This window comes from Anser brachyrhynchus (genome assembly GCF_964034855.1).
Source record: "Anser brachyrhynchus genome assembly, chromosome: 10".
NCBI lineage: Eukaryota > Metazoa > Chordata > Aves > Anseriformes > Anatidae > Anser > Anser brachyrhynchus.
Window position 1 is genome coordinate 14,252,929 of NC_137705.1, and position 19,113 is coordinate 14,272,041.

At 70.0% G+C, this 19,113-nt stretch overlaps 3 protein-coding genes across 5 annotated transcripts; all 3 read left to right on the forward strand.

Annotated features, from left to right (window-relative positions):
• Nucleotides 1-451: 451 nt before the first annotated feature.
• RASSF1 (Ras association domain family member 1) lies at nt 452-4,922 on the forward strand (the record flags this gene model as incomplete). Of its 3 annotated transcripts, XM_080605476.1 has the most annotated exons (6): nt 452-728; nt 1,764-1,885; nt 3,403-3,507; nt 3,594-3,879; nt 4,479-4,594; nt 4,694-4,919. In XM_080605476.1, 6 exons carry the CDS (start codon nt 479-481, stop codon nt 4,838-4,840), a joined length of 1,026 nt encoding a protein of 341 aa, XP_080461602.1. In that variant the 3' UTR covers nt 4,841-4,919. The 3 variants fall into 3 exon arrangements, with proteins under 3 accessions (XP_080461602.1, XP_080461603.1, XP_080461601.1); XM_080605477.1 differs by lacking the exon at nt 452-728 and having other exon boundaries at nt 823-1,885; nt 4,694-4,916; XM_080605475.1 differs by lacking the exons at nt 452-728; nt 1,764-1,885 and adding an exon at nt 2,118-2,792 and having other exon boundaries at nt 4,694-4,922.
• A 127-nt stretch (nt 4,923-5,049) lies between these two features.
• TUSC2 (tumor suppressor 2, mitochondrial calcium regulator) lies at nt 5,050-9,755 on the forward strand. The gene is made up of 3 exons (XM_080605485.1): nt 5,050-5,422; nt 5,787-5,907; nt 7,509-9,755. Exons 1-3 carry the CDS (start codon nt 5,271-5,273, stop codon nt 7,572-7,574), a joined length of 339 nt encoding a protein of 112 aa, XP_080461611.1. The 5' UTR covers nt 5,050-5,270; the 3' UTR covers nt 7,575-9,755.
• A 2,590-nt stretch (nt 9,756-12,345) lies between these two features.
• Nucleotides 12,346-16,835, forward strand: LOC308200487 (uncharacterized protein). Its single transcript, XM_080606351.1, has 6 exons — nt 12,346-13,464; nt 13,822-13,911; nt 14,043-14,449; nt 14,729-16,058; nt 16,219-16,308; nt 16,389-16,835. Exons 1-6 carry the CDS (start codon nt 12,538-12,540, stop codon nt 16,704-16,706), a joined length of 3,162 nt encoding a protein of 1,053 aa, XP_080462477.1. The 5' UTR covers nt 12,346-12,537; the 3' UTR covers nt 16,707-16,835.
• Nucleotides 16,836-19,113: the final 2,278 nt, after the last annotated feature.

The window sequence follows — 19,113 nt, forward strand, 5'->3', positions numbered from 1 at the left end:
GCTTTGCTCCCCCGCGGCCACGGTGGTGGAGGTGGCGGTGCCACAGTGCCACGGGCCGCGTTTGCTCACCGGGTGGCCCCGGAGCGGTGCCGCCTGGCAGCCCCCAGGCACGGCTCGGGGGTGCCGCTGCAGCCGGGACCCGGGGGGTGCTCCCGGGGGTGCCCCCGGGGGTGCTCCCGGGGCCGCTCCGTGGGGCGGCGGGGTGAGGAGTTGGCCCCGGGCCGACCGCGGCAGCTTCGGGGCTGCCCCACGGCGCCCGTCGGGGAAACCGAGGCACGGAGCAGGGCCGCTCCGGTCCCGGGGCCGCAGGGAACGGGGCCGCCCCGGGCCCCCCGCCCCGACCCCGCCTCCAGCCCGCCCCGCCGGTCGCAGCCAGCGGAGCCGCCGCCGGTTCAGCCGCCGCTCGCCGGGGCCGAGGGAGGGGGGTGGGCGGGGGCCCGGCCGTGCCTCAGTTTCCCCCGCGGTGCCGCCCGGGGCCATGGAGCTGATCGAGCTGCGGGAGCTGCAGCCGGAGCCGCGGCCGGGCCGGGGCCGCCTGGAGCGGGCCAACGCGCTGCGCATCAGCCCGGCCCGCCGGCACGGCCCCGCGGCGCGGCCCGAGCCCCGGCTGGCGGCGGCACCGGGCACCGGGCACCGCTTCGAGCCGCGGCGCCGCGGGCTCCACACCTGGTGCGACCTCTGCGGGGACTTCGTCTGGGGGGGCGGCAGGAAGAGCCTCCAGTGCCGCTGTGAGTAGCGCTCCCCAGCCCGGCCGCCCGCCGCCGGGCACGGCGTCCCGGGACCGAGCATCCCCCGGGCAGCGGGCACCCCGGGACCGAGCGTCCCGGGACCGAGCGTCCCCCCGGGCAGCGGGCATCCCCCCGGGCAGCGGGCACCCTGGGCAGCGGGCACGATGGGACCAAGCATCCCCGTACTGAGCATCCCCCCAGGCAGCGGGCGTCCCGGTACCGAGCATCCCGGTACCAAGCAACCCCATACCGAACGTCCCCGTACCGAGCATCCCCCGGGCAGCGGGCACACTGGGCAGGGGCACCCCGGGACCGAGCATTCCCCCAGGCAGCGGGCGTCCCCATACCGAGCATCCCGGTACTGAGCATCCCTCAGGGCAGCGGGCACCCTGGGACCGAGCATCCCGGTACCGAGCATCCCAGCACCGAGTGTCCCCCTGGGCAGTGGGCATCCCGGTACTGAGCATCCCCCGGGGCAGCGGGCAAAACGGGACCAAGCATCCCCGTACTGAGCATCCCCCCGGGCATCCCGGTACCGAGCATCCCGGTACCGAGCATCCCCGTACCGAGTATCCCAGTACCAAGGGTCCCTGTACCAAGCACCACCCCGGGCAGTGGGCACCCCAGTACTCAGCCTCCCCATATCGAGCATCCCAGTACTGACCCCCCCCCACCGGGCAGTGGGCGTCCCAGTACTGGGCACTCCTCCAGGGCATGGGCATCCTGACACAGAGCATCCCCCCCTTGGGCACCGGGAGTCCCCGCACTGAGCATCCTCCCTGGGCATGGGTGTCCCGGCACCAAGCACCCCCAAACCGAGGGTCCTGGTCCCGAGCATCCCCCCCAGGCAGCCCGAGGAGGGGACAGGGGCACCCCGGCCCCAGCGGGCAGGGCGGCACAGCACCGGGTTCCGCATGGGTGCTGGCCCTGGGTGCCCCAGCACAGCGCGGGCGGGCAGCACCCCCAAATCCCCCGGCCGGTGCTGGGGGTCTGGCGGTGCCGGTGTCCCCAGTGTGGCCCTGTCCCTGTCCCCAGACTGCAGCTTCACCTGCCACTACCGGTGCCGGGCCCTGGTGCGGCTGGACTGCAGCGGCCCCCTGGGCACCGGGGACGAGGACGATGGCACCGAGCAGGAGCTGGAGAAGGACACGAATGTGGTAGGGGACGCGGGCGCACGGAAGGGGGGGGGGGGAGGAGGCAGCCCAGGCTGGGCTGTGCCATGCCATGCCATGCCGTGCCGTGCCGTGCAGTGCCGAGGCACGCTGTGCTGTGCCGTGCCATGCCAAGGTGTGCTGTACAGTGCGGTGCCGTGCCGTGCCGTGCCACGGGATGCTATGCTGTACAATGCCGTGCCGTGCCGTGCCAAGGCGTGCCGTGCCGTGCCACGGGATGCTATGCTGTACAATGCCGTGCCGTGCCGTGCCGTGCCCCCGCCGCAGCCCCGGACCCCGCGGGCGCCCGGCCCGGGTGAAATCACCGCCGGAAACGGGGCCGCGCCGCGCCGCCCCCGGCCCGCGTCAGCCCAACGGCCGCGGCGGGGCGGGGCCGGGCCGAGCCGAGCCGGGACAGCGAGCGGGGCCGCGCCGAGCCGGGCAGCGGGCAGCGGGGAGCGCCGAGCCGAGGCTGGGGCTGCGACAGGGACCGGGCCGAGCCGAGCCGCGCCGGGACCGGGCCACGGTGCCGCGCCGAGCGGGGACCGAGCCGAGCCGCGCCGCGCCGGGCCGAGCGGCGGCACCGAGCCGCGCCGAGCCGCAGCCGAAGCGCTCGGGGCGCAGCGGGGCCGTGCGGAGCCGAGCCGGAGCGGCCGGGCTGGCGCGGGGCCGGGCGAGCCCCTGTGCCCGGGCCGGGGCCGCAGCCGTGGCCGGGGCCGGGGCCGGGCCGGGGGCGGCGGCCGGGGGCTGCGGGGCGGCGGCGGCGGCGCTGGCGCTGCGCTGGGGCGGCGCGGGGGGCACGGGGGGCAGCGCGGCCAGCAGCGGCTACTGCAGCCAGGAGGACTCCGACTCCGAGCCCGAGCTCTTCTACACCGCCCGCACCTCCCTCGGCCGCCGCCCGCGCCGCCGCCAGGTCGGTCCCGGGCCGCCTCTGACGTCACGGGGGGTGACGTCACGGGGGGTGACGTCACGGGGGTGACGTCACGGGGGGGGCACGGCGAGGGGTGTCGGGGGGGGTTGGTCCTGGGGCAGCTGGCTGCGTGCCGGGGCAGCGCGGGGGGGGGGGGCGCATGGCTCGGGGCGGGGTGCCCGCGGGGTGCCCGCGGGGTGCCCACGGCTGGCTGCGGGGCGCCCACGGGGTGCGCGTGGCTTGCCGCACGCCGAGCACGGCGGCGAGCTGTCCCCATGCCCAAGCAGGGTCCGTCAGCACCCCCAGCAGCCCCCCCCCCGGCTGCGCCCCAGCCCCGCGGCACCCCGTAAATACTCATTAGCAGCTCCAGGCGGGCTGTCCCAAACCCCCGGGGCGTCCCCATCGGGCGCCCAGCCCGCCCCGGTGCCGGGCTGGCGGCTGCCTCGGGGACACCGCCGTGATCTGGGGCGCCGGGAGGGGACACCCAGCCGGCGGCTGAGCGCCGGGGCTGATGCAACCCCGCACGCCCCGTCCGCACTTCACGGGGCAGGGCGGTGTCTGTGCGTGCGGTGTCCCCCCGGCGTGGCTGCTCAGCCCCGCTGCCCTCCCGCAGGATGAGCCCAGCGGCTGGGACACGGCGGAGCTGGACCCGGCGCAGGTGGAGCAGCGCATCAAGGAGTACAACAGCCAGATCAACAGCAACCTCTTCATGAGCCTGGTACGGGGACATCGGGGGGACGTCGGGGACCGCGGCGCCCTGCCCTGGGTCCCCCACTCACCACCCCTGCATCTCCCCCGCGGCAGAACAAGGACGGCTCCTACACCGGCTTCATCAAGGTGCAGCTGAAGCTGGCGCGCCCCGTCTCCGTGCCAGCTGTCAAGCGGGGTCCCGGGGGGCGGCCGGGGCAGCGCGGCCCGGGGGTGAAGCGCCGCACCTCCTTCTACCTGCCCCGCGGCACCGTCAAGCACCTGCACGTCCTCTCGCACACCCGTGCCAGCGAGGTCATCAGCGCCCTGCTCAGGAAGTTCACCGTGGTGGACGACCCCCGCAAGTTCGCCCTCTTCGAGAGGTCCGAGAAGGATGAGCAAGGTAGTGCCTGGGGGTCCCGGTGGTGTCCCCATAGCGGCACCGGCCTTGTGGTGGTGGTGGTGGTGGCCCTGTGGTGGCAGCACTCCCCTGGCAGCAGCGTCCCTGTACGGTGGTGGCCCCCCTGCCAGTGGTGGCCCCATTGCATCAGCGTCCCCACAGTGGCAGTGTCCCCAGTGGTGGTGGGTGGTGTGTCCCTCTAGTGGTGGCGGTGTCCCCATGATGGTGGCGGTGTCCCCATGGTGGTGGTGGTGGTGTCCCCGTCCATGGTGGTGATTGTGTCCCTGTGGTGGTGGTGTCCCCGTGGTAGTGACTGTGTCCCCATGATGGTGACTGTGTCCCCATGGTGGTGATTGTGTCCCCATGGTGATTGTGTCCCTATGGTGGTGGTGTCCCCATGGTGGTGATTGTATCCCCATGATGGTGGCAGTGTCCCCATGGTGGTGGTGTCCCCGTGATGGTGGTGGCGGTATCCCCATAGTGGTGATTGTATCCCCATGATGGTGGCAGTGTCCCCATGGTGGTGGTGTCCCCATGATGGTGGCGGTGTCCCCATGGTGGTGGCGTCCCCGCGGTGGTGACCCGCGGCCGCCCGCCCGCAGTTTACCTGCGCAAGCTGTCCGACGAGGAGCAGCCGCTGCGGCTGCGCCTGCTGGCCGGCCCCAGCGAGAAGGCGCTGAGCTTCGTGCTGAAGGAGAACGACACCGGGGAGGTGAACGTGAGTGCGGGGCCGGCGGGGCGCTGCGGGGCGCTGCGGGGCGCTGCGGGGCGCCCCGCTCCGTGCCGTGCCCGGTGCGAGGCGCGCTGTGCCCCGCAGTGGGACGCCTTCACGCTGCCCGAGCTGCACAACTTCCTGCGCATCCTGCAGCGCGAGGAGGACGAGCAGGTGCGACGCGTCCGCCACCGCTACGCCCGCTGCCGCCGCGAGATGCAAGAGGCCCTAGCCACGCGCACGCCGCGGTGACCGCCGCCGCCACCGCCACGACGGACGCCTGCCGGCGGGGGGGACGTCGCTGGGGCTGGGCGGGGGGGGGCCGGGCGCGGGGCTGGGGCTGGGGCAGGAATAAAGCGCCTGGATCCACCCGGCTGAGGCGTCTCTGTGCGAGCGGGGGGGGCGGCGCCGGGACTCGAACCCGCGGCCTCGCGCTTCGCGGTGCGACGGGGAGGGAAGGGGTGGGGTGGGAGGCGGGCTCCGCTGTCACGTGGCCTCGCTGTCACGTGGCCTCGCTGTCACGTGCGGGGGGCGCCGCCGCGCGCCGGAAGTGTCGCAACGCAGCGGCGGCGGCGCAGGCAGGAGGCGGCCGGGAGCTCGTCGGTGCCGCCGCCCGCCCCGCCCCGCCCCGCCCCGCCCCTTCCCCTCGCCGCCTCGGGGCCCCGCCGCCGCCGCCGCCGCCATGGGCGCCAGCGGCTCCAAGTCGCGGGGGCTGTGGCCCTTCGCCTCCTCGGCGGCGGGCGGCGGCGGCGCCGAGGGCCCCGGCGGGCAGCAGGCCCTGGCCCGGCCGCGGGGAGCGCGCGCCGCCACCCCCTTCGTCTTCACGCGCCGCGGGTGAGAGAGGGGAGGGGAGGGCGTTGCCGTGGCAACGGGGGAGTGAGTGGGCGGGGGGGGGTTGCCATGGGGCGGTTGCTATGGGGCCGTTGCTATGGGGCCGTTGCCGTGGCAACGCGGCCGCCGCTGCATCCCTCCCGGAGCGGGCCCGCGGCGCATCCCCGCGGCAGCGGCCGGGACGCGGCGGCCCCGGGCCCGCCGGCAGCGTCTGGAGCCGGGAGCGGGCTGGACGGAACGGGAGGGGCCGCCCCTGCCACCGCCTCCCCGCCGGGCCCCGCGGCCGGCCCGGAGCAGCCACCGAGCGCCGGGGCCGTTGGCGCTGCCGCCTCTCTGACGTCCCCCCCCGCCCCGTGCCTTCCCGCAGCTCCATGTACTACGACGAGGACGGGGACCTTGCCCACGAGTTCTATGAGGAGACAATCGTTACCAAGAACGGGAGGAAGCGTGCCAAGCTGAAGAGGATCCACAAGAACCTGATACCTCAGGTACCATGCGCAGAGGGCTGGGGGAAGGCAGGTGCCGAAACGTCCTGCTTGCGCCCGCGGTCCTGGCCTTGCAGCAGCTCCTGCATGCCTCGGGGTTAGGGGGAAACCTCGGGGCACCCTACTGCAGGGGGAGCGTTGGCTTTCTGCTATTCCCACAGCTCCTACTCCCGAGGCGCGGCTGCCGGGTGTCCCAGCTCCCCCACGGCACCTTGCCAGGCTGTGGCAGAGGAGGGGGAGACGGTGACACCCTCCAGGCTCCCTTTCCAGGGAGGAGCAGAGCCCCAGTCCTTCAGAGCCACCAGGCCGGGAGATGGCTCACCTAGGCGTGCGCGGCAGGGTGCAGTGCCAGGCCGTGGCATCCCATCACCAAACACCTTCCCTGAGGCGCAGGTGTTCGCGCAGCTGTCACATCGCTGCGGAGGGTTTGGGCGCAGCAGCCGAAGCCAGTCACGTGCTGACACGAGCGTGCCCATCCCCCTTGCAGCTCGGTGGTGACAACGGTGCTGCCAGTGATGTTTTTCCCTCCTCGGAGGTGCTCAGGATTCAGCGCTCCCTCAAAATAAGGGAATGTGGTGAAGCCAGGCAGGGGGTGGGACGCTAATCGGGGTGCGGGAGAAAGATGACTGAAGTGTAGGGAAGCTTCTCCGGGGCGTAAGTGGCAAGAAGGGAGGAGGAAGCCTGGCTGCAGAGCACCCTGCAGGAGTCTCTCTGAGGTACACAGAAAGGCAGGGCTCGAGCGTGAGCCCAGGGGGAGCTGTTGGTGTGCTCCAGGGGTGGGCAGCCCCCGGCAGGACAGGCTCTGCTGTCCTCAGGACAGCGGCGGGGCGTGGAATGGGGAGCTGCGTCCCAGCCCTCCTCGGTGCGGGTTAAAACCCGCCCAGTGGGAGAGCTTGGCCCAGCTGGAGAGGGCACAGAGCGGCTCTTCGCTGGGCCAGGTTTTTCTGTGGGCCTTTATCCTGCTCCTGCCAAGCAGGCACGCGCTTCTCGCCCCGGCGGGCATGGAGCCCCGCTCCCGCTGCCGCCCGGCGACTGGGTCCTGGCGGTGCCGGGACAGGAGGACGCTTGCCCCGGAGCATGGGAAAGGCGCCTGTAGCTGGCGCGGACGGAGCGTGCATTCAGCAGCACCCCCTCTGGACAGAAAGCCGCTTTTCTTGCGTGCCAGCTGCCCTCGCTGCATTCTCTCAGAGAGCTCTTTTCAGTCTTTTAAATCCCGTGGATGCGAGGTGCCGGGGCAGCAGCCCAGGCAGCCGCTCTCTGCCAGTCACGCCTCAGCTGCCGCACGGGCAGTGCCTGGCGGAGCGGCTCCCTCCTCCCGCGCCCGGCTGCGCTCCAGACCCGCCGTGGGCGGCAGCGGCCGCGCCTCGTTGGCTCCCCAGGGATGAGGGCAAAGGGCAGAGCGCTTCTGCGTCGCGCGCGGCCGCTCGCGGGTACCCGGTGCCGCGGCGGCTTCGGGGACCGGTTCCTGGCCCAGCTCCTCGGGGGCACGATGGCCTCCGTGCTGCCGACACCGCGCGGGGCGACTCGCGGAGCTTTGCCTGCCTCCGGAGCGCTTGCTGTGTCCCCGTGCCGCCCCTTGCCCACCACCCTGCCTCTTCTTTCAGGGTATAGTGAAACTGGAGCACCCTCGCATCCATGTGGATTTCCCCGTGATCATCTGCGAGGTGTGACCGCCGGGTGCTGCTGCCCACGGGCGGGACTGCCCCGAGTGTCACCGCACGAGGCTGCCCCGAGTTCCCGGCGAAGCGGAGGGCGCTCGGACGAAGGAGGACGCTCAGGCGTGGATTGTGGCTCTCCCCTCGCCCGGGGGCAAGGCGGGACGGAGCGGGCTCGGCCGGGCTGTGCTCGGCTGCTGCTCCTCGCAGGAGATGGGTGGCCTTGCGCAACGACTGCTTACAAACATCCCTGCTTGAGTCAGAAGACTTGAAATCTCTTTTGTAGCCTCTAGCCGACGGTTGGATGGGTAACTGGAACTGCGCGCGAGCTGCTGCGTTTGAGCTGTCGGAGGGAGAGCGAGCCTGCACTTCTCACCAGACAAAGCCCCCTGCTTCTCAGGTATGCCCCGGGAGAGCCAGGGCAAGGTGACCCGCTGCCCGGCGGCCAGGTGGCCGGCACCGCGGCGCTGCGCGGAGCTCCCCGCTGGCTCTGACGGAGGGTGACCGGGAGCCGGGCTGGCCGCACGCCCGGTGGGTGCTGCGCTCCTCGCAGGGCGGAGATCGGGTGCCGTTTCCTCGGACCCCCGTCCCTTCCCCGCACGCGTTCCCCGCTCGCGCTGCCCGCTGGCCCCGGGGAGCTGGGCCCCACTGCTGCCCGCGCCGCGGGGCCCCCCGGGTTCCTCCCCGGCAGCGCCGCCTGCGCCGCGGGAGCGAGTTGGCTCCTGCAGGGCACGGCCCCTCGCTGCCGCGGGGCCGGGCATCGCCTCAGCTTCGCCCTCCCTCTCGCCGGTACCTCCCGATGGGATCGGCCTCGGCAGAGCCCGGCAGGAAGGAAATCATCGCTTCCCTCCCCGTCCCTTGCAAACAATCGGCCGCTGGGCCTGCCCCGGCTTGGAAATCTCCCTGGCGATGTGAACTACGGTTCCCCCCGCGCCCCAGCTGGCGGCAGGAGGAGAAACGCGATGCACTTTAACGGGAGGCTCTCTGCTCCGTTCCGGAAGGTCCTGCTTTCTACTCCTCTCCCTTCCTGCTCGAGGCCGGGGGTGCCTCAGCCGCACCCGAAAATCTCCCGCCCCTGCCAGCGGGCCCCGGGGCTCCAGGCCGGCTGCTGCGGGACCAGCGGTGGCCCCAGGAGCCGCGTGTCAGCCTGCCCCGAGCCCGCTCCCGCAGCAGCCCGCCCGGCAGCAGCCCGCCCGGCTTCCCCGCTCTTTCGTCCCAGAACTTATTTACTTTCTGAGCACTTCAGACGTTCGCTACCTCGATTTTTTTTTGATTTAAGCTGCTGGCGCTTGGCTGCCGGCCCTATCGGCGTCTGCGTTGGATGTATCCATCCCCATGCCCAGCTGGGGCGGCCCGGGCGCGGGGCCACATTCCTGGCTTCGGGGAGATAACCGCGGCGTGGCTGTTGCCGTCTTCCTGTCACCACCTCTTCCCTCCGCGTCCCCCACCCGCTGTTCCAGTGACAGGGCGGGCACGGAGGGCGAGGCGGCTGTGCCGGGCAGGGCTCCAGCGGGGAGCTGGTCTACACTGTGATGCTGGGCGCCTCTCTCGACATCTTTTGTTCTCCCGCTTGCTTGAAAGGGTCTGTCTTCAGACAATCCCCCCCCCGAAGAGTTTTTTATTCACGCCACCTGCTCCGAGTCGGGCTCAGACCGCAATCTCCTCGAAAACCGCCTCTCTGGGGCCGCTTTGTTCTCGCTGAGAGGCTGCCCTGCCCCTCCTCCCTCCCCCCAGGGCAGCGAGCCGCGCTTCCCCCAGAAACTCGCCTTCTCCCACCCTCTTCTCCCCGCCGAGACTCGGCGAAGCCGCGCGGGCAGGCGCCGATCTGCCTCGCCCTGCTTCTCCTCCCCGGCCTGGAGGGTCCTCGGGAGCGTCTGAAGGCACCCGGAAAAATGTGAAGATCGCTGTAAATAGTACCTGTGTCCCCTGTGTCGTTGGAGCAAGCGAAAAAAAGGAAGGTTTCCTTGCCGTGTGTTATTTCTTTTTTTTTTTTTACCACCTCCGTGCAACTTTGTGCTTTCCCGTGTGGATGTGCAGCCGAAGCGTCCTCGCCGACACCAGGGTTCCTGCTCCTCTAGCGTGTGGATAGGAAGCGGGGGGTTGAGAAACGTACACTATTCGTGGTCCTTCCTCTGCCTCCGAGTGCATCTGTCTACTTTTGTTAAATTTCAATAAAATTGTTTGTAGATCCCGCAAGGTTGGGAGCGGCTCACTGGGGAGGGCTGGGGCCGGGAGCCCGCGCGAGGAGGGAGGTTTCGGGGACCCGAGGGATCTCGGCTTCTCCTCTGCGAAACCGCAGCCGCCTCCCGCTGCCTGGCGCCAAAGCGGTGGCGAAACCCAGCGGCTCCCGGCGTCCTCCGGCACGGTGCCGTGCCTGGGGGGGGCCGCAGGGACACGGGCGGGTGGGGGCTCGGTAATGCGGTGCTCGGTGAGTCCGAGCTGCTGGGCTCTCTGCCTGCTCGCGGATTTTTTCCCAAGTGGGCAGAAGCGCTCGGAGAAGGCCGCTCGGGCGAGCGCCAGCAGGGAGGGTTCTGCCGCCGTGCTGCACGCGCCGGGGCCGTTAGCAGCGACACCTTTGGTGCCCCTGCTTGGGATTTGGGACCTGCCGCTTAACGAGCTGCTGGAGCCAGCTCCTCTTCCCAAACCGAGTGAAAATCCTGCCCTGAGCTGCGTGCGGCCGGGCCGCGCTGACTCAGGCCGACCTCTTCCCACCCCTGCCCGGAGCCCCGCAGGGACAGGATCTGCGCGTCCGCTCCTTAATCACCCGCCTGACAAATCGGGGCCTCGTCAGTTGCGCCCAGCTGACGAGTTTCTCATCGCCGCCGTGACCCCACGCCGGGATGCCGCCTGCTGTCCCGGCCCCGCCGGACGGAGCGAGCATGATCTCAGCGCAGCCCTGCATCCTGCTCGACCCCGCAGCCCCGCGAGCGTTTTCCTGCCACCGCATGTGCCTCGCATCATTTCCTCCACGCCGGCCGGCTGCAAAACGAGCCGCTGACGAAGGGTTTAATGAGAGCAGCCGGCGCGGCTCGTGGGGATGCTGCCACCGGGCCGGGCCCCGGAGCACCGGCTCTGCCTGCTGTCCCGTGGGGACCGACCCCGGCGGGGACGGCTCGCGGCGTCCCAGCGGCGGGCGTCACGGCCGGGCGCGGCAGAACAATGCGGCCACCCTGGCTCGGCCCCGGGCAGCTCCGCGTCCCGCTGCGACGCGCGGCCGGGCCCCGCTCCTGCGCCCCCGCAGCCCGCCCAGCCCTGACCCCGCGGCCACCACGGGTGCCACCCGGCCTCCGGCGCACGGGGATGGAAAATTTGAGGCGTTCCTTGCGCCTGTTTACGGCCCCAGCAGGCGGCACGGAGGGGAAGGGCAGTGCCCGCCGGCGCGCAGAGTTCTTGGCTCTTGGCGGAGGTTCTTTGGCAGGGCAGCGGCAGCTCTGCTGGCAGCCCCGGCGGCACCGTGGGCGCTGCGGGATCCCAGGCCAGACGCGGACGGAGCCCCAAAGCCACCCGCGGGAGACAGCCCGGGCTGGACCCCACAGAGGGGACGGGGACGGCCTCGGGGTGGTGACACGATGGCGCTCCCGTCCCCGGGGAGCGCTTCCGGAGATTCAGCCCCGCTTCCTTCCCCGCGCCGGCCGGGCTCGCCCTGGGCTCCCCACCCTTGTCCGGGCTGGGTGGCTCCTGTCCCCGCAGTCCCCGTCCTGGCGGCGGCGGGCGGGTGGGGGCCACCGCTACCGCTGGGTGACGTTCCTGTCCTCGTGGCGCATTCATTCCCGGGGACGGGGACAGGGGGTGAGCTGGCACCGGCAGGGACGGGGACACCGTGGGGAGCGGCCGTCCCCGTGTCCCCAGCAGCCAGGGCTCCTGGAGGGCGCCGAGGCCGGTCGGGCGCTGTCCCCGCTGCCTGCCGAGGGGACACCGGGGCGGGGAGGGTCCCGGCACAGGACTGTTTGTCCCCGCCGTGTCGCTCCGGGAGCAGATGGCGGCGGGGCTGCGGTGGCCCAGCCTCTCCCCAGCTGCCTTGGGGCTGACTTCATCCCTGCTGGCGGTGACGCTCGGGCGCTGCCTTCCCTCCTGCCACCCTCGCTCGCCGGGCGCGGGCAGGACGTGGGGACAGCCACCGCCGCGTCCGCCGCTCCCTGTCCCCGTCCCCAGCACCGAATGGCCTGCTCAGGGCGGCCTGGCTCCTGCTGGGCACACACGTCCCCGCCCTGGGGACACCTCTGTGGGGACACCTCTGTGGGGACACCGCCTCCCTGGGGACACCGCTATGGGGGGACACCATGGCCCTGGGGACACCACTGCCTTGGGGGCACCACCGTGGGGCCGCCACCACCCCGCGGCCACCCGCACCGCCGCGGTGACACCGCCCCGGGGCCACCCCCGCCCCCTGGCGCCCCCTGCCGGCGGCCCCGCCCCTCGCCCGGGCCCCGCCCCCCGCCGCGCGAGGCCGGCCGGGCCGTACCAAGCGCGGTGTGCGGGGGGGGGGCCGGGCCGTTCCCGGGGCGCTGCCCCCCCGCAGCCGCGGCCTGGCCGCCCCGCTCCGCGCCGCCGGCACCTCCCGCTCAGCGGCGCCCCCGGGCCCGGGGCTGGGCCGCGGGCGGGGCCGGGCCGGGCCGGGCCGGGCGGGCGGCGGGGGGGCGGCTCCCCCGCGGCGGCGGGCGTGGTGCGCGCCGGGCGGCTTAAAGCGGGCGGCGGGGGGGCGGCGCCCGGGCAGCGCGGCGGGAGCGGGGCCGGAGCGGGGCCGGCGGCGGGCGGGCGGCGGGGACCGGGCGCCGGCACCGGCACCGCGGGCGGGGAGGGGGCGCGGGGCGGCGGCGGGTCCCGGCGCCGGGCCCGCACCGGGAGCGGGAGCGGGCGGCCCCGCCGCACGTGGCTGCCCCGCGCCGGCCGCGCCCCGGTCGCTTTGTCCCGGACAAAGGCGGCGGAGGCGGAGGGAGGGGAGCGGGGCCGGGCTCGCCCCCCGCCCGGTGCCCGCACGATGCGCGGGGGCTGCGCGGCGGCGCTGCCGCTGCCCTGGCTGGCGCTGCTGGCCCTGGCCCGGCAGCCCCCCGAGAAGCCGTCGGCGGCCCCGCTGCTGACCCGGCGGCCGTTCCTGGTGGCCTGGAACGTGCCCACGCAGGACTGCAAGCCCCGCTTCCAGGTGGCCCTGGACTTCAGCATCTTCGACCTGCAGGCGTCGCCCAACGAGGGCTTCGTGGACCAGAACCTCACCATCTTCTACAAGGAGCGCCTGGGGCTCTACCCCTACTACACCAGCCAGCGTGTGGCCGTCAACGGCGGCGTGCCCCAGCGCAGCAGCCTGGCCGAGCACCTCGCCCGGCTCCAGGAGGGCATCGGCAAGTACATCCGCTCGCCCGCCAAGGAGGGGCTGGCCGTCATCGACTGGGAGGAGTGGCGGCCCATTTGGGTGCGCAACTGGAAGCCCAAGGACGTCTACCAGGAGGTGTCGCGGCAGCTGGTGGTGCAGCGGCAGCCCCACCGGTCCCTCGAGGAGGTGAACAAGCAGGCCGTCTTCGAGTTCGAGTCGGCGGCGCGGCAGTTCATGGTGAGCACGCTGCGCTCGGCCAAGAGCTTCCGCCCCAAGCAGCTCTGGGGCTTCTACCTCTTCCCCGACTGCTACAACCACGACTACAGCAAGAACAAGGAGAGCTACACGGGGCAGTGCCCGGACGTGGAGAAGACGCGCAACGACCAGCTGGCGTGGCTGTGGAAGGAGAGCATGGCGCTCTACCCCTCCATCTACCTCGACCCCCTCCTGGCCTCCACCCCCAACAGCCGCAAGTTCGTGCGGGCGCGGGTGATGGAGGCCATGCGCATCTCGCAGCAGCACCATGACGGCTACAGCCTGCCTGTCTTCGTCTACACCCGGCCCACCTACATCCGCAAGATGGACGTGCTCAGCCAGGTAGGGCTGATGGCGGGGCCGCCCCGTGGCTGTGCTGTTGGGCTGTCCTCATCCCATCCATGGGTGGCCTCAACCCGTGAAGAAAAGAGGTTCTGGGCTGGCCAGGGTGCTGGCTGCTGTCCCCACATCCCCTCCCCTGGGAGGTGTCACTGGACGCGTGGGTCCTTGCAGCCGGGACCCTGAGGTGCGAGAGCCCACAGCTCCTGCGCTGGTCAGCCCAGCCCCAGGGAGGAGGGTCTGGGAGCAGGCTCCTCTCTGAGGAGCTGGGACAGACCCCTCGCCCCATGGCACGGGTCTCTTTGGGACACCCTGTGCTTCATGGGGCCCGTGGGCACTAACCAGGCTCTGTCCCTGCAGCCGGACCTGATCTCCACCATCGGTGAGAGCGCGGCACTGGGTGCGGCCGGGGTCATCTTCTGGGGTGACGCAGACTACACCAAAAACCGGGTAGGTTTGGGGTCCGCCTGGGTGAGGGGTGGGGGGGCACTGACAGCTCGAGGACAGGGCTGTCCTCTCCACCTGGGATGCACCCTGGGGCACCCCAGCACGCCCCTGATGACCCCTTTTCTTTCCCCCAGGAGTCGTGCCAGACCATCAAGAACTACCTGGAGGGGGACCTGGGCCGCTACATCGTCAACGTCACGACGGCAGCGCAGCTCTGCAGCACGGTGCTGTGCCAGGGTCAGGGCCGCTGCCTGCGCCAGGACAGCGCCGCCGACGTCTTCCTGCACCTCAACCCCACCAGCTTCCAGCTGCGGCGCCGGGACGCGGAGCAACCCCAGCGCCCCCTCCTCTGGGCCGAGGGCCGCCTGTCCCCCGCCGACACCCGCTTCCTACGGACCAACTTCCGCTGCCACTGCTACCAGGGCTGGCAGGGCAGCGGCTGCCAGCAGCCAGTGGGACCTCGTGGGGGAGCCCCCGGCCCCCCGACGCCCGTGGGACCGGGGGGGGTGCTGCTGCTGCTGCTGCTCCTGGGCTGGCTCTAGCCTCGCCGGACTGCGACGGGGCCCCCCGGCACCCCCTTTCTGCAGCGGTGTAGCGGACCCGTGGGACACTGGCCCTAAATCGCCTGCTCGGCAGCTTTTTGGGGTGGGGGGGGCTGGGGGGTCACCCCTCCCCTGCCCCGGGTGCTGGGGGCTGCTGCCCACCGGGGGGCTGGGGACGGAGGGGGAGGGCACGGGGGGGGGCCTCTCCTGTTGTAAGGGGAGGGACGGGGCGCGGCGTGGCGCCGAGCCGAGCCCCCGCGGCCGCACCGCGATTAAAGCCGAAGCGGCGCCGAGCGACAGCGGCTCCTTGCCGGGGGGGGGCGGGGGGGGGGGCACACGTGGAGCGCCGGGGGCGTGCCCCAGGGCGGGGCCACGCCCACACCCGGATTGGGCCACGCCCGGATTGGGCCACGCCCACACCCAGCCGTGGCCACGCCCACGCCCGGATTTGGCCACGCCCCGCGAGCGTGGCCGGTGGGGGGGAGGCCCCGGCGGTGGCACGGAGGGCACCGGGCGGCGCCGGCCCCATCCGCAGCCCGACCTTGTCCCCGTCCCGTCCCCCCCCCCCCCCCGTCACTCATTAACCAGGGCCCGCCGCCGTGCCAGGCCCCGGCCGCCCGTGACTGCGACCCGCGGCGGGCGGCGGCCCCGCGTCCCTGCGGGCTGCCCATAAAAGCCCCGCGTGCCCCCACGCCGCCGTCCCCGGGCACCATGTGGCGGTGGTGGCACTGCTGGGCCCTGCTGCTCCTGCCCGCCCCGACCCCCGCCACCGGCCCCGGCCCCGTCCTCACCGGCCGCCCCTTCGTCACGGTGTGGAACGTGCCCAGCGAGCCGTGCGCCCGGTGGCACAACGTCACGCTGCCCCTCGGGGTCTTCGACGTGCTGGCCAACGCGCAGCAGGCCTTCGCGGGGCAGGACGTCACGCTCTTCTACAGCCAGCGCCTGGGGCTCTACCCGCACTACTCCGCGCAGGGGGTGCCGGTGGACGGGGGGCTGCCGCAGAACGCCAGCCTGCCCGCCCACCTCCGCCAGGCCGCCCGCGACGTGCAGGACGCCCTGCCCAACGCCACATACGGCGGGCTGGCTGTCGTCGACTGGGAGAGCTGGCGCCCGCTCTGGGCCCGCGACTGGGGCTCCATGGACATCTACCGCGAGAAGTCGGAGGAGCTGGTGCGGCAGCAGCACCCGGAGTGGCCCTCCGACCTGGTGGAGGAGGTGGCCCAGCAGCAGTACGAGGAGGGCGCCCGCGACTTCATGGAGCAGACGCTGCAGCTGGGCGAGCGCCTGCGGCCCGGCGGCTACTGGGGCTTCTACGGCTTCCCCGACTGCTACAACAACGACTTCGGCAGCCCGAACTACAACGGCACCTGCCCGGCGGTGGAGCGCCAGCGCAACCAGGAGCTGGGGTGGCTCTGGAACAGCAGCCGGGCGCTCTACCCCAGCATCTACCTGCCCCCCCAGCTCAAGGGCACCGGCAAGGTGCTCAGCTACGTCCGCTACCGCGTGGCCGAGGCCTTCGCCGTCCAGAACGGCGTCCTCGCCACCGCCGTCCCTGTCCTGCCCTACGCCCAGATCGCCTTCGACAACACCGTTGACTTCCTCTCCGAGGTGGGGCTGGTGGGGACGGGGTGCGGGGCACCGAGGGCGCTCTGGGGCTTTGCGGCACCGTGCCGGGAGAAGGTGGCCGATGGCTCGGCGCCAGGTGGCTTTCGGTGGGGTGTGGGGTGGCAGCGTGCCCAGATGACCTCTCCTCTCCCCTCGGGCGCAGGAGGACCTGGTGAACACCATCGGGGAGAGCGCGGCTCAGGGTGCTGCGGGCATCGTGCTCTGGGGAAGCTCCAACTACAGCACCTCCAAGGTGAGTTGGGGAGGGGGGTCGGGGACTGCAGGACCCCCACTGCCGCCACGGTGGGGCTGTGACGCCGCCTCCCTGTGCAGGAGATGTGCCTGAAGCTGAAGGACTACGTGGACGGGACCCTGGGCCACTACATCGTCAACGTGACGACCAGCGCCCAGCTGTGCAGCCAGAGCCTGTGCTCTGGCCACGGCCGCTGCGTACGCAGCGGGGACACGGAGAGCTTCCTGCAACTCGACCCCCTCCGCTTCGCCATCGACCTGACAGCCACAAAGCCCCAGCCCATGGTGCGCACCCTGGCTGCTGGCGTGGACGCGTCCCAGCTGGCCGAAGGCTTCAGCTGCCAGTGCTACAGCGGCTGGCAGGGAGAGCGCTGCGACACCCAGCGTGCCTCCGAGTGAGCCGTGCCCAGATCCTGTCCCCACCCCCGTGCTGGGGACACACAAGGTGGGGAGGGTGGCACCGCCTCGCTCCCAGCTGGGAAGGAGGGGAAGCAAAGCCCAGGCTGAAAATAAAACCGCTCTGCACAACTCAGTGTCGCTACGTCCTTCCGTTGTGGCCCCGGCTGCTGGTGGTGGCAGGGTTGGGGGTGGAGGGCCACCCAGGGCCACCCGTGACACTGCAGGATGCTGCAAAGGGCCTGGCATCGGGACATGGGGGTCTGGCAGCACACCCCCATGCCCCGCAGCAGGCTCGGCATGCTGCGCCCGTCCCCTCTGATTTGCTCCAGCCCACACGGAGCAATGCAGGCGCAGGAGAGCGCTGGGTGCCACTTCCCTGCCCCTCTCCCCAGGCACCTCCCCACGTGCAGAATTGTCCCTGCAGGAGACGACAGGATGCACAAGGGCGCCGTGGGCAGAGGGCATGCCGAGTGTTATGACTGCAGGGGTGAGGAGTCAATAAATCTGTAGCTGAATGTTAGGAAGAGAATTAGTTCGATTTTGAATCGGCGTATTTTGAAGAGGCCTAGAATTACAAAGCAATGCAGGATGACAATGGTTTCTTAAAAGCAGACATAAAGAAGGAAGGAGAACTGCTAGGCAGGGGCTTGATACTTCTGTTCACTCCAGGGCCAGGTCAGGCATCAGCTCATGGCTGCACCGTGGTGATGCGCTACAGAAGCAACATCTACAACTTGGGGAGTCCTTTTCCTATTACCTCCTGCTCTAAAGCTGCTGTGCATCTCTGATGCCCCTTCCTTGTCCTCACAACCCACTTTCAAAGGGTTGCATTTTTATATTTTTCAGCTTATGAGTTCAAAACCCACTGAAGTACTTTGGAAGATTTTGAAACAGTTTAGAAATTTTTCTTTACAAGTCTTTCAAATGCAGTGATAAAAGCTCGCCTGTGGCTAGCAGGCATCATTTTGGCAACGGAACACCACCGACATAGAAACATTTCCAAACATCCCTTTACAAGATGCTCTCTCCAGAGCATGAGCGTCTTTTACAAAGCAGTTGGCAACAGCAGCCTCCCATCTGAAATAAGTTGGGGCTGGCTGCCAATACCCCCGTCCTTGTGTGCACCCCAGTAACGACCATCATTTGATTCCTGCAGAGACAGCGTAGGTATCCAACCTGCTCACATTTTCTTATTAGTTTGAATAGGAATCGGACAAGGTAACGATGGAGGTGCGATTGGACCCTTCGGTTCCCCAGCCACAGGCTTCAGAAACATGTACCACCTGATTGCCAAGCTCCTTGCCTCCGAAAAACTTAGTCATAATTGGATTTTGGCCCGGAAAGAATTGTCTAATCTAATTCTTACAGCAAGAACTTGACAAATGCTGTGTGTAAATATTGGAAACAATATTATCTTAGTATTTTTTGTATGCAGAATGTGATTCAACTCAATGAATGCTCCAAATGCGTCCTTCCCGAGCTACTAAGAATTTGATATTTGTTTCAAAGTTCACCTTTCTATTCACAGAAGGAAAAAGACTGTGATGTCCATGTCCTTGTTATGCCTGGAAGGTGTCACAGCTCCGTGCTTGGAGCTTCTTGTCATTCGATGTGCTTCGTTTGGCTTCTGGATACCTGGTGCGGAGTTAGGGGCTGCTTTGGGGAGTCTCACGGGCATGGAAGTTTAGGCTAACTCAGCCCATTACCACTGAAAAGGGCACCAGGAATGAGACGCTGCCTCTCGAGCTGCAGAAGTGTCTTAACACTGCCAGGAGCTGCATGAGCGCCGCGAGAACCCTGCCTCCAGGTGCCGGCTCGTGGCTCGCCTGAAGCAAAAGCCAGGCTGGCAAGGTGGACGAGCTCTTTTTCTTGGTGTTGAAATAACGTAAGCCTGGGCTCCAACAAGGTTTGTCACCTTCAAGTAGTAGTTTTCAGTGTGTTGAAAAGGATTCGTTTTAGTCATCCTTACGGTAGCTGTTCCTCCGTCCTTGGAGGACAGCTTGCGGGGTAGCCAGAGACACCTGACACTGGATGGCCCGAAACCAGCTCCTGGCTCCAAGGAGCAGCTGCAAGTAGGTACACCGTACACAGACGGCTTAGAAGCACTGAACAGCTACTGGATTGCTGGTTTTGGGGAGGGGGGGGGGGTGGTCTGAAAAATGCGCAGCGCTTTGTAAACGCACAGCGCTCTGCAAACCCACCCGGGCGCCGTGAGCTTCACTTCGCTGCCCACAGCGCTCGCACGGGTGTCAGGCACCGACGGTTTTCAGGGTGGGTGAGGAAATCTGCACTGCTCAGAGCAGCGCTGCTCCAAGAAACACAGGCGGTCACTTAAATCCGTCCTTACAGAGCCTGGTTTTTCATTTCAACAAAGTGTTTTGCTGAGTATTTTTGGTCTAGGTAAATT